Source organism: Pantherophis guttatus, chromosome 12 (assembly GCF_059756535.1).
Source record: "Pantherophis guttatus breed Tessera chromosome 12, ASM5975653v1, whole genome shotgun sequence".
Classification (NCBI taxonomy): Eukaryota; Metazoa; Chordata; class Lepidosauria; order Squamata; family Colubridae; genus Pantherophis; species Pantherophis guttatus.
The window spans coordinates 293355-305859 of NC_142074.1; the positions used below are offsets into that span (position 1 = coordinate 293355).

General features: G+C 45.5%; 1 protein-coding gene across 5 annotated transcripts in view; it reads left to right on the plus strand.

The window, feature by feature from the left end:
- LOC117676039 (rho GTPase-activating protein 20-like) overlaps window positions 1–10009 on the plus strand; it is a 72334-nt gene extending 62325 nt beyond the window's left edge. For all 5 annotated transcript variants that reach the window (XM_034435172.3, XM_087877427.1, XM_087877428.1 and 2 more), the window contains 4 exons: window positions 3417–3526; window positions 4239–4428; window positions 5083–5200; window positions 6144–10009. In XM_034435172.3, coding sequence (XP_034291063.2) covers window positions 3417–3526; window positions 4239–4428; window positions 5083–5200; window positions 6144–7834 — 2109 coding nt within the window. In that variant the 3' untranslated portion in view covers window positions 7835–10009. The remainder of the gene's footprint in view (window positions 1–3416; window positions 3527–4238; window positions 4429–5082; window positions 5201–6143) is intronic.
- The last annotated feature ends 2496 nt before the right edge of the window (window positions 10010–12505 follow it).

Genomic DNA, 12505 nt, shown 5'->3' on the forward strand with positions numbered 1-12505 from the left:
CATCATTGGAGGTTTTCTTTTATATATATTATTCTTTTTATTAGTTTATAGTACAAAAATACAAAAGCAAATAATAGGAAAAATAGGGGAGGGAAGAGAAAAGTATAGAAAAGAAGGGGAAAAAAAAGAAAAGGCACTGACTTCCAACTCCCTTTGGTGCAGTAGAATAAGACAGTAACATCAACATACAGTACATAACATCAAAGTTCCTAATTTTTTTTCCAAGTATTTTTCCATTAAACCCAAGAAAAAAGTTTATGGTTTTATCCTTATATTCCTTATATTATCCTTATATTTAAGAATCTTCTGTATTAGAATATGAATCCTACTCCAATATTTCTTTGCTTTGTCACATGTCCACCACAAATGATATACATCTTTACATTTGTATTTCCAACATTCATTTGAAATACCTTTATAATCTAAGGACCTGCCTCAGGTATCTTCTCAGGAAAGCATGAAACAAATGGTATTTCGGAAGGAACTTTTACTGAGAGGAATGATTCCAGAGAAGTCAGGCGGAGTCTGAAGATTCCCGTGTGAAGCATTAACCTAATTTCCCCTGTTCAACCCCCACCCAGTGCCCTATGTTCACCAGTAGCCAATATGATGCCACAGAGGTGTTTTGAGTACTCCGAGGTGGGATGGTGATAACAGGTCATCCTGAGCCCCTCGGCCTTGGGTAACAGCCTGGAACCGTCTGGAAGGAATTCATCCTGACGTCCCAGTCCCCCTCCCTGATTCCCATGCGGTTACAGCAAAAGCCAAAGCAATCAACTTCAAGAAGCATCCCCCCTCCCTTTCGGAATGGCAGCGTTCCAACAGGAACCTGACATATGCATTCTCAGTAGCTTATCTGGCGTTAAATGATACATCATCTTACAACATTTTTCTTATAAAGTGTAGTTTAATGTAAACTTTAAACCTTTCTGCCACATCTTCTCCCATTGTTCAAGCTTTACGTTATATCCAAAGTTCCTTGCCCACTGAATCACACAATGCTTTACGTATTCACTTTCCAGAGTCAAACTCAATAGCGTTTTGTAGACCCCAGCAATAATATATCCATCACTACCACACAGCAGGGTTTCCAATTCATTTTTAACAAAGTCAACTCCATGGCTCTTCTTGTCTCATTTAAATCTTTCTTTCCGTTGTAAATATGTAAACCAGTGGCAGTCATGCCCTTCTGATTCTAACTTTTCCTTAGACTTGAGGATAGGATCACCAAAGTTAAAAGATACTATTTTGTCATAAGTCTTATCAGTCCAGTTTCACCAGCATTTCTTTTCTTAAAAAAGCTTCCTGGGGGAACACCCAAAGAGGCATCTTTGTAGAAAATCTTGTTTTATATTTATTCCAAACTCTTAGAATGGCTCATCTAACCAAGTGATTGTAGAAATCAACATTTACTTTAACCTTGTCATACCATAAATAACAGTGCCATCCAAATCTTAATTCATGATCTTCTAACTCAAGCAGCCTCTTATTCTGAAGATTCACCCACTCTTTTAGCCAGACCAGACAACAAGCATCGAAATACAGTTTCAAGTCTGGTAAACCCTCTTTTTCCTTAACATTTTGCAGTAGTTTATATCTGTTTCTTGGTTTTTTCCCTTGCCATATAAACTTTGAAATATCCCTCTGCCATTGTTTAAAGGGAGTGTCGGTTGCAAATATTGGTAACGTCTGAAACAAAAACAAAAAAAACAGCTTTGGTAAAACATTCATCTTCATTACAGAAATTCTACCCAATAATGCTAAGTGCAATTTATCCCATCTTAAAAAGCAGTGGTGGGATTCAATTCTTTTTACTACCGGTTCTGTGGGCGTGGCTTGGTGGGCGTGGCATGGGCGTGGCAGGGGAAGGATACTGTAAAATCTCCATTCCCACCCCACTCCAGGGGAAGGTTACTGCAAAATCCCCATTTCCTCCCGAACAGCTGAGACTCGGGAGGCCGAGAATAGATGGAGGCAGGGACAGTCAGAATTTTTACTACCGGTTCTCCGAACTACTCAAAATTTCCGCTACTGGTTCTCCAGAACTGGTCAGAACCTGCTGAATACCACCTCTGTCAATAAATCCTTTTTAATATCATTCCAGAGAGACACATAATTATTTTGAAATAGTTCAGTGCTTGTGTGTGTCAATATAACCCCCCCAATAGTTCACCTTTTTCTCAACCCTAAAGACAAACTTTTTAGTCAACATATCACCATCCTGTGAGATCATATTCTTAATCAGCATTTTTGTGTTTTCTGCTAGTTTATTTTAAAACCCACTAAAACCCCAAACTCATTTAATTTCCTCATCAAATATCATTGGAGGTTTCCAAGAAGAGATTGGGCAACCCTTGTCTGGAATGGGGTAGGGTCTCCTGCCATGGGCAGGGCTTTGGACTAGAAAATCTCCAAGGTCCCTTCCAACCTGGTTCTTCTATGCTGTGTGTTGAATGAGGCTGACAGAGGACCTGAAGTCAGAGGGAGCCATCCCAGGGAAAGAATTTCAGCAAAGCTTGGCTGTACCAAGTCCAATGTGGCCCAAGGGTCTTGGGCTTCAGCCTTCCAGGAACCCAGGCCATTGGAAAGATGCTGCCTGCAGCAGAAACGAATACTGGTCCAACAGCTGCCTTGTTGGTACCCGTGTGGCATGTGGGCTAATGAGTTTGCACAGCTCAGAAAAGGTTCTTTTCTCTCAGCAAAGAAGGGTGAAGCAGAAGAGGATGGGCAGAGCACTTAGAGGTAAGAGGGCTCCACTCTTCAGAAAATCAGTTTCTGCTCCAATATGGGGAGGGAGAGAGACCTTTGTTGAATACTTTATTTGGCCAAGTGTGGTTAGACACACAAGGAATTTATCTCCAGTGCAGAAGCTCTCAATGTAAATGCAAAGCAACAGAATTATAATGACAACAGCAACAACAACAGCAACAATAAAAATAATAATAATACCAATAAGAGTGGGGGCAGTAAAGAAGGTAATAAGGATAAATAATAATACTACAGCCATACTACATGGATAAATACACATAGACATTAGACAGCATTGTGAGAATTAGATGTTGAGCAGAGTGATGGCATAAGAGAAAAAACTGTCTCTGTGTCTAGTTGTCATGGCATGCAATGCCCTACAGTGGCATCCTGAGGGGAGAAGCTGAAACAGTTTATGTCCAGGATGTGAAGGGTCTGTAGACATTTTCTCAGCCCTCCCCCTGACCCAATAAATAGGTCTTCTATAGAAGGCAGGCTGGCTGCAGTTGCTTTTTCTGCAGTCTTAACTATCTGCTGGAGTCCTGTTTGGTTGCTGCTGCTGATTCCTGGAGGCTCGATCGATAAAAGTGCTTTCAAAGAAAACTCAAAGCTAACTTGGTGATTGTGTGACTAACTAAGCTACTCTACGTATCTGTATTTAAATTTAGGACTTTCTACGAAATATACCTGACAGTATTCTGTCCTCAGACATGCACAATCTGTGGATGGAAGCCATGGATAAGGAAAGCAGAGCTCAAAAGATTGAAGCCATCCAGAGGTGGGTGGTGCTTTCTCTCACGATCTTTGCTTTCACCCAAATCAGCTACATATTGTGAGGGATGGACGCCTGTGTGAGGCTGGGTTTCATCGTGTGCATGGAGCTGTTCAGAGCATGTGTATTTCATTGCTTGGTAAGGTGCTCAGGGCAGTCATATCATGCGTAACCTTTGGCAACCTGTGAGCTGCCCAGTGCCACTGCACAATGTCTTCAGCATCTCTCCGCATCTTCATGCTGGCCAGAGCTGCTAAGAGCTGGGGTTGAGCAACCAGAGATTCCACTTCCCTGTAAAGTCATGAACCTGACAAGGTCTCCGTAGTCTGTGCCTTTCACTTTTCTACAGCTCAAGACACATTTCTATGCGGAGGCCTGCTTGTTTTGCATCGGTCAGTTCAGACAATCAGTTGTCCGAAGGAAGGAAAGCCCCTCTTCTGCCACTGCGCAGGAACTCTCTTCCTGATCACAGAGTGGGGGAGCTTTTTCTCTCCCCAGCAGGAGGGACAGGACAGCCTTCCCGAGTTCTTCTCTTGGCCTCCAGGTTCCTAGAATTCTCCCCAGCAGCCCAGTCTTCTGCTGAAGACTCCCAGGCAGGGGAGGCTCCCTACTCCAGTCCCCCCACCCAAGCAGTTTGCTTGAGGAGTATCTATGCCGATGCCACACTGAGCACACAGGGCTCTCAAACGGTTCTTCTTGGTCTTTTTTCTTTGGGCAGCTTAGTGAAGCAGCTTCCAGAGGCCAACCTCCTTTTGCTCAGGCACCTCTTTGGCGTCTTGCACCATATTGAGCAGAATGCGGTGGAGAATCAGATGAATGCCTTCAACCTGGCTCTTTGCATCGCCCCCAACATGTTGTGGCTTCCCAGTCCCACTGGACCCGAGGAGGAAAGCAAGTCAACCAAGAAGGTGATCTCATCTGTTCTCAAATCTGCTCTTCCCAAGAGTCACTTGATCCCAAAGGACAAGGGCTTTTCCTCCCCGCTCATTTTTCTTTCCTCCTCCATAGCCCACCATGCAAGCCTTGAGAGGGTGGGGGTTTGGGACAGAAAAATGGGGGTCAAAGTTGTTGAAGGCCACTCTGCATTTAAATAACTTCAGCATGTTCAAAGTTGACGTTGTGCTTTGGGCTTTTTTCCCAAAGAGCCCAGAGAGGCAAACTGCAGGATGAAAATCTGACTTGCCCAACCTGCAGCCCAGGCAGGCTGAGCTATGAGCAGCCCCTTCAGACCATCCTGGCCATTGGTGGGAATGGCTGGAAATGAAGAGAGTTGGACTTCGGCCCATCTGGACCTCAACAGTTTGGGCAAGTCTGGAGTCAGTCTGGCATTAGGGTTGATACATTAGGGGTTGGACTAGAAGATCTCCAAGGTTCCTTCCAATTCTGTTATTCTGTTATGTCAACCTGCATACTGTAAATCTGGATTGTTAGATAAGCAAAAATTGACCAAACATCCTGGCTTAGCCTGTTATGCAAACGGGGCTGTTGTCTTCCTCGGTGCTTCTAGTGGGACATCCGAGGCCGCTTCTCCCATTCTGACCTGGGACTCTTCCTTTTGGTAGGTGGCCATGTTGGTGCAATTCCTAATTGAGAACTCTGCTGAAGTTTTTGGAGGAGACATTGCTTCCCTGTTCCAAAAGCCAGAGAAGAAGAAGTCCCGAAGTGTGGATGACTTGCTAGGTAAGATGGTTGCTAGAGTATTAATTCATTTTATCTTTTCCAGGTACACAAAGATGTGGGCCACATTTAACAGCATTAACGAGAGCAGGGCCAATTGTAGAGGGAATTTGAAAAAATCAAGGAAGGCGCTACAACTGCACAATTGAAACCTTCTCCGCTTTTTATGTGCACTGCATGGTCAGAACACGTGGAAAGAGGGTGGGGCTTCAGCCATGCGCTTGCAGCTACTACCTTAACTTTTGCCACACCCATACACACACACACACACACACACACACACACACACACACACGGACAACTCTAAACAAGAGTCTTTCCAATGTCTCATATTCTCAGAACCTGGTTCTTCCTCATTACATACCCTCATCAAAACTTTTTAGCTGAAGAGAAACTGCAGATGGCCTGCCCTAAAATAGTATTCAGAATTAAAATCAGGCATATCCACAAGCAGCACTCTAAATCCATCAAGAAATGAATCAGAAATTGTTCTTATTAAGCATCAACCAATCAGAAGCAGGAGAATCTGATAATCTGATTCTTCTAAATCAGATTATCGTACCACTAAAGGCATCCTCATCTGATCGTGACTGCAATGACTAGCAGAAGAGAAGGACCAAAGAGGAAATGACCACTTTCTGCCTGGGTTGCATCTTTTATTGTTGAATTTGTATCTGCTTCTCAACAAGATGCGGTCACACCACTGGAAATGTTCTTAGGCCATCCTGTCTGTGAAAATGCCTTTTAAAATAAATTTCTTAAAATGCATTTCTTAGTAATTTACTTTGCCAACTTATTTAGTAAATTTTAAAATCTGCTAACCCTCCACACAATATCAGAGAGAGAATATGGGGTGGTGGAGGAGGGACACTTGGGCAGGCTTAGGCAACAAATGCTCCCATAGATACCATCTTCTGTCCTTCAACATTCTTTCTTCACTCTGCAGTTCAGCACAACGATTCCTCAGATGAGATGGAATATGCAACCTCTTACCAAGAAAGAGGCCAACAACGTTACGGGCTTGAAGGAGACAATGGCCTGTTCAGCCCATGCGGAGGGCTGATTCTCAGTGAGGAGCAAGAAGACTGGGATTTGTTCAGTGAGATCACTGCTTGCTACCAGAATAAAGCCAGGAAGAATGCAAGTACTGACAGTTATGACCTCCTTGAAGAAGAAAGCTCCTTCTGCTCTCTCGGCTCCATCAGTTCGCTCAGCCCTGCAAGGAACCGATGCTCCTCAGAGCCCAGTGTTTGCCTGAGCTCTCAGTTCCCTGCCCAGGACCACGAGCCAGTGGCCCGCCAATCCAGTTGTGATGCCACCATCATGCATAGCCACGGCGATTACATCCATAGGCTCAAGCAGTTGCAGCTGGAGAGTCAGAAGCTCATTGATGAAGGTTTGAGCCCCGGGCTGAGCAGAGCAAGGCAAAGCTTCTGGAGGTCACCTCTGTGCAGCCACGTGGCAAAGAAGGTCAGCACTCAGAAAACAAGCCTGTCCAACCGGTCCAGCTTCTCCAGCCTGTCCTCCACCACCACTTCTCCTTCAGCTTCCTCCTTAAGCTCCCTAGACAGCGCTTTCTCCTATTGCTCTGAGTCCTCTGCCTTTAGCCCCATGGATGTCTCGAGCCTGCCCTTCATGTTTGGTACTTCCACCAGGCTCCATGCTTTGTCCCCCAAAGAGCCTAAGAAGCCCTTGAAAGGATGGCACAAGCCCTTTGCTCCTCCTTTGCCCCGAGGCCCTGGCAATATGGACTCTTGCTGTGACAGTGTCAGGCAAGTGGAGGATGAAGAGAAAAGCCACGGCAGAGGCCAGGGGCAAGTTTTCATGCCCCTTAGGATGACTGGAAATCTAGGAAATGAGGACAACTTGGACAAAAGCCAGCAGGAGTCACAGTTCACCGAGATGCCCTCTCTGGTTCTTGGGAGACACGGTTCTGAAGACCCTGACCGCAGGCACCATATTCCTGGGGGTTCTGCTCCAGTGAGCCAGGATGTACAGAGGGAGAAATCTGTGAAGCACCTAGAGGTCAAATGTGCAGAACCTGCTCTTCACAGCCAAGAGAGTTTGAAGCGCACCAAGATAACAGTGTACATGGCCCCCAAAGAGCGAAGTCCAAGGGATTCCCCAGTGGTGCCAGAGGAAGCCATTGTAACTGTGAGCAACCAGGGTACCAGCTCAGATGGAAAACACAGCAGCAGTGAAGGCACTTCCAGGAGCCTACCAACTGTACGGGTTCATATTCCCCAGACAGTCTTTTATGGACAAAACACTCCTTTGGTACTCCATTCCATTTCAAGGAGGTACCACCAAAGACCTATGGGCTGTTCGTCACAGGAGAAGCTTCCACAAGGGGCTGCTCTGGCGGAAGACCCAGAGCAGCTGCTGACCCATCTGGAAGAGAAGCCCAGCCAGGACGGCAGTGGCACTTTCCACTTCTTCCTCCCAGCTTCCATTCGCAACACAGTCCGGGAATACTTCAGCCAGGACAATCCCAAAGACTTTGCCCCAACAGGAGCAGAAATGGTGGAGAAGGAACTGATCCGGGACAGAATGGAGTGGCTTAGAAGCCAGTCCTGCCCCAGCGTCCAAGCTGAGGAGCACAACAGCTTCATGTTGGCAGAGGAGACCTTTGTTTAAGGGCCCCCACCTGGTGGGAGGGAGGGAGGGAGGGGTGAAGGTCTTCTGTAAAATAGGGGATGGGAAGAATCTCACGGCTGCCTCAGCTGGCCCACATGCAGGCCTTCAAGCAGCAGGAGCTTTTCCTGCCCATGACAAAGAACAGGAAGTGTGTCCCTCTGAGGCAGCGTTTGTCTAGCACAATTTCCGGTGTGTTGCTTGTAGCTGAAGCGTTTGTACATTTTCCAGCTTTACCTCATGGAGAGATGACGAGGGAGGAAGGAAGGAGAAAAAATTACACAAAAAATGTTCAGTTTGGTTCAAAAGTCACACCAAACCTAATAATGAAGTAATAATTTTGCCTTTCTAGAGTTTTCACAATTTTGTTTTGCTTTTTTTGAAAGCACATTGAAAAATGCCACAAAGCTGTTATTCATTATTAACAATAGTTTGTTTCTTGGATGCATCACATGGAAATCCAAAAGTTTTAGCTGCTATTCCGGTCTCCTTCTTCTTCTCAGTTTAGGCTTTCATCCTCTGCCTTGGCTTGAAGTTTCAGCTTTGTCCCTGGATCTGTGTGTGCACACGCCCACACCTGTGTGTGGGTGACTTATACCTGCTGTTCCAGCATTGGCAAAGCCCGGCATAAGCCCTTGAGATGAAGAAAGGGTTGGGCTCCAGATGCAGCCAAGCGTGGATCATCCCAAACCCCACTGAGGAAAATGTCAGGAAAACCTTGTTTCATTTGCTGTACAGATCTATGAAATGACTGCCAAGAATGGCCGTTTCCCTGCCTTGCATTCTGGCAGACACTCCGATTTCAAATCACCCTGTTCAAGAGTCATATGAGGTTGCCCCATCACAATCGCTCCTCCTGCCTCGGATTGCAAGGCCTCTTTACTCCTCCCAGGGCTTGTGAAGGCAGAAGGAAAGCACAGTTGTCAGCCGTCAGCAGAGTAGGATGTTTGAGATTCTGGGTGGTTCTCATTCAAGAGTGAAGATGTAGAGGGAAGTCTTTATCACACTGTTAAAACGGAGAGTGTTTTAGTTTTGCACAATGTAGACTTGGATGGCTACAGGAATGGGTCAAGAAAGTCAAGGGGTCAATCATGGCTCTGCAATCAAAGCCCTGTTCTGAGTAAAAGCAAGGTGGGCTTTCATCACACATTGTGGCCACCATCTTGACTTTTTTGACCCCTCAGAGTTCACCTTCCTCCCATTACTATTTCCAGGTTACTGTTAGTTTAATTGGCAGGCAGTCCATTCCTTCAGAGATGTTGGGGTCTAGAACTCCAGAAACTGGAATTCGGGGAGGGGTCCCCCCAGGACCTTCACAGGTTTACAGAAAGGAGACCAGGATGGCTAGTGGAAAAGAGTGTGGGGTGAAAGAAAGAAAAAGCAGTCAGGTTAATCAAAGGAGAGGCTGGAAGTAGAGATGGCAGAGACAGAGAAAGGTGGAAAGGTTGTGGATTAAGATTTTCTGAGAATTATTAAAGGTTGGGGTTTTTTATGTATGTATCTTTGTATATATATAAACTGTTTTTGTCCTGTTGCTGAGAGAAATGCAAGGGAGTCAATGGAGTTGATATTTGCACAACACACACACTCACACACAAAGATTTTGTAGCAGAAATAGTTGGATTATGGCAAAACCCTCATTAAAAAAAATTAAAGGCATTTTTATTTGCCCCTAACAGTTGTGAACTAATCTTAAATATCTTTCATTTGCAAGCCAGGTAGGGGGTCCACAGGATGAGGTGCCCAAAAGAAGTTGAGATGGCAGCTGCGATCACACAGTCAAAACCTCACCCCTTTTTTATGTGTCACACGTGCCACACAAGGGGGAAAAGGCTTTGATCATTCAAGCGCAACCCCCGTCTTGATGGTCTTTTTGTCCCCTGCTGAATAAGGGAGCAATGTGGGTTATATGAAAAGCTTCTGTTTTTTTTAAAAGCCGATTAAAACCCATTCCATTTCTCCTCTTTGAAACTGGAAGAAGAACAAATCCCTATAAAACTGTTTTTATTCATTTCTCTCCTTCCCAAGTTGGTTGGTTGTTGTGATTGGAAGACGAGTTATAAAACCCTCCACAGCCTCTTGCACATCAGCTGCTTAAAGAGGCCATCTTTCTTTCATGACATTTCTAAGCTATTGTTGTAAATTTAAATAAAAGAAATATGGTTTTATTTGCCAAAATCCTGGCTCATTCATATCCCTCAAAGCAGAACCCTTGATCAGCAAGGCTAAGAAGCCTGTAGTTCAGCAACTCATCCAGCCGTGTGCTGCAGCTGCCAGAGGAGCCAACGTCGTCCTAGGCTCCATCAACAGGGAGAGAATCAAGATTGGGTGAAATGTTAGCCCTGCTTTATACTGCTTTGGTAAGACCACACTTGGAATACGGTGTCCGGTACTGTTCACCACAACACAAAAAAGACTCCGAGACCCCAGAAAGCATGCAGAGAAGAGCAAGAAAGATGATCAGGGGTCGGGAGGCTAAATCATATATATTGAATGGGAGCTCTATCAAAGGATAGCTCTCTTCCAGGACTTGAGAGTCAGTCACAGAGGAAAGGGGGCTCCACTTATTCTCCAAGGCACCCAAGGGCAGGACAAGAAACAACAGGTGGAAGCTCGTCAGAGAGAGATCCAATCTGGAAATGAGGGATTTCCTGAGAGAGAATAACAGAATCGATTACTCAATAGACCACCAGCCTGCTTCCCAGAGTTCTGGGTACTCCGTCGCTGGAAGTTCAGAAAAGATTGGAGAACCATTGGAATGGAATAAGGACACCTGTCCTGGGTGGGGGGTTGAAAGGGCTAAATTATACCATTCAAAAACTTTTGTTGCAGGGCAGAAAACGTCTTCATGGATTCTTTAGCAGCACAGAAGTTTGAATAACCACCTGAATAGGGATTCTGGCATCCACAAGCACCAACGTTCTCAGTCCCTAGAGACCTTTCTTGGTGTCCAGGGACACTCCCACCTCCCTTGATTTCATTCTGGATTCTTACTCAAAGTCTAAATCTGCCCAGGGTCTAAAAAGAGCCATGCAACTTTTTTGACCTGATGGACACATCTGGCATGTGAGGAGCATGGAGACCAGAGGGCTTTCATCCATAGCTCACTCAAACTCTTCCCCCATGTGGCCTGACATTTAGGACAGTTGGCTATGATCCAATGTTTTTAATGCAAATTTTAGGGAGCCCACGCCATCCCTTAAACCCACTGGCCAGCTTTTCCCAGAGCCTCAAAGGACGAAAACTGCCTGCTGTGCGAAAAGGTCCAGAGGATGCACACGAGGTCTTTAGGCTGGGGATTGTCATCCTAAATTACCCCAGGTCAACTCTGACACTTAGAGCCAATGTTATCTTACAATTACAGCTGGCTACAGTAGTGTTGCTCGGCAACGTTGGACTTCAATTCCCAAAAGTCCCTGGTTAGCTTTGCTAGATAGCCCTGAGTCAGTTACTTTGAATCTGTACTGTCCGAGGGAGGCCATGCTTAGAATCCTGCGTACATTTCTGGTCACCACGATACAAAAAGAGATTCTGGGACTCTAGAAAAAGTGCAGAGAACAGCAACAAAGATGATAAGGTGTCTGGAGGCTACGTCATATGATGCATGGTTGAAGAAACTGGGTGTGACCAGCCTATCAAAAAGAAAGGGGACATGATAGCAGTCTTTCAGTACTTGAAGGGCTGTCACAGAGAAATAAAATGAAAAAAATGAAAGAGGGGGTCAACCAGGGGTGAAATGCTCCTGGTTCATATCGGATCGCTGGATCCGGTAGCGATGACGGTCCAAGCTGAGTTGCCTGATCATTAGAGGCATTTAAAAGAAAAAAAGCCTCTGCCGATCAGGCAATTCAGATGGGATCGTCAGAGCCTTTCGAAAGCATTTTTTTATAACCTCTTCGCCGAAGAGGTTGTAGAAAAAATGGTTTCAAAAGTAAAAAAAAAAAATGGCCACGCCCACCCAGTCACATTACCCCCAGCACCACCAAGCCACGCCCACAGAACCGGTAGTAACAAATTTTAGATTTCACCACTGCTGCAGCTGTGAGCACCAGAGCAGTGAGGACAGCAGAATCAGAGAGGCCCGGCAACGTCATCAATCATCGCCCTGCTATGCAGGAATGCTGATATCCAGGAACTGTTTGTGTGTTCTCTGCAGCTGCTTATCTCCGCTCCTCCGTCTCCCACACCCCCCATCGATGGCGAGCTCCGGTAGGACTCGACAGGTCACCCTATTCTCCAAAGCAGCTGAGGGAGGGACAAGAAGCAAGAGATGGGAGCTCATTAAAGAGAGCTCCAACTGGAAGTAGGGAGGAATTTTCTGATCATGAGAACAATTAACCAAGGGAACAGCTTGACTCCCTCAAGTTATGGATGCTCCATCGCTGGAGGTTTTCAGAAATAGATTGGGCAACTATTTGACCAGGGTGGTATAAGGTTCTCTGCAGACTAGAAGACCTCCGAGGCCCCTTTCAGCCCTATAATTCTGTGTTCCATGTTTGCTTTGCCCACCAGGGAATTCAAAGAATTGAAAGCCCATCTTACATCTCTCTTGGTAAGGTTGAGACACAGTGGCCTACAGGAACATCAAATACCTTCCTATTCATGCCCATCATTCCAGTTTGGCTAAAACAATTTTGTTAGAATCCCAGGGTGATGTGGTGATGGAGAGCATCA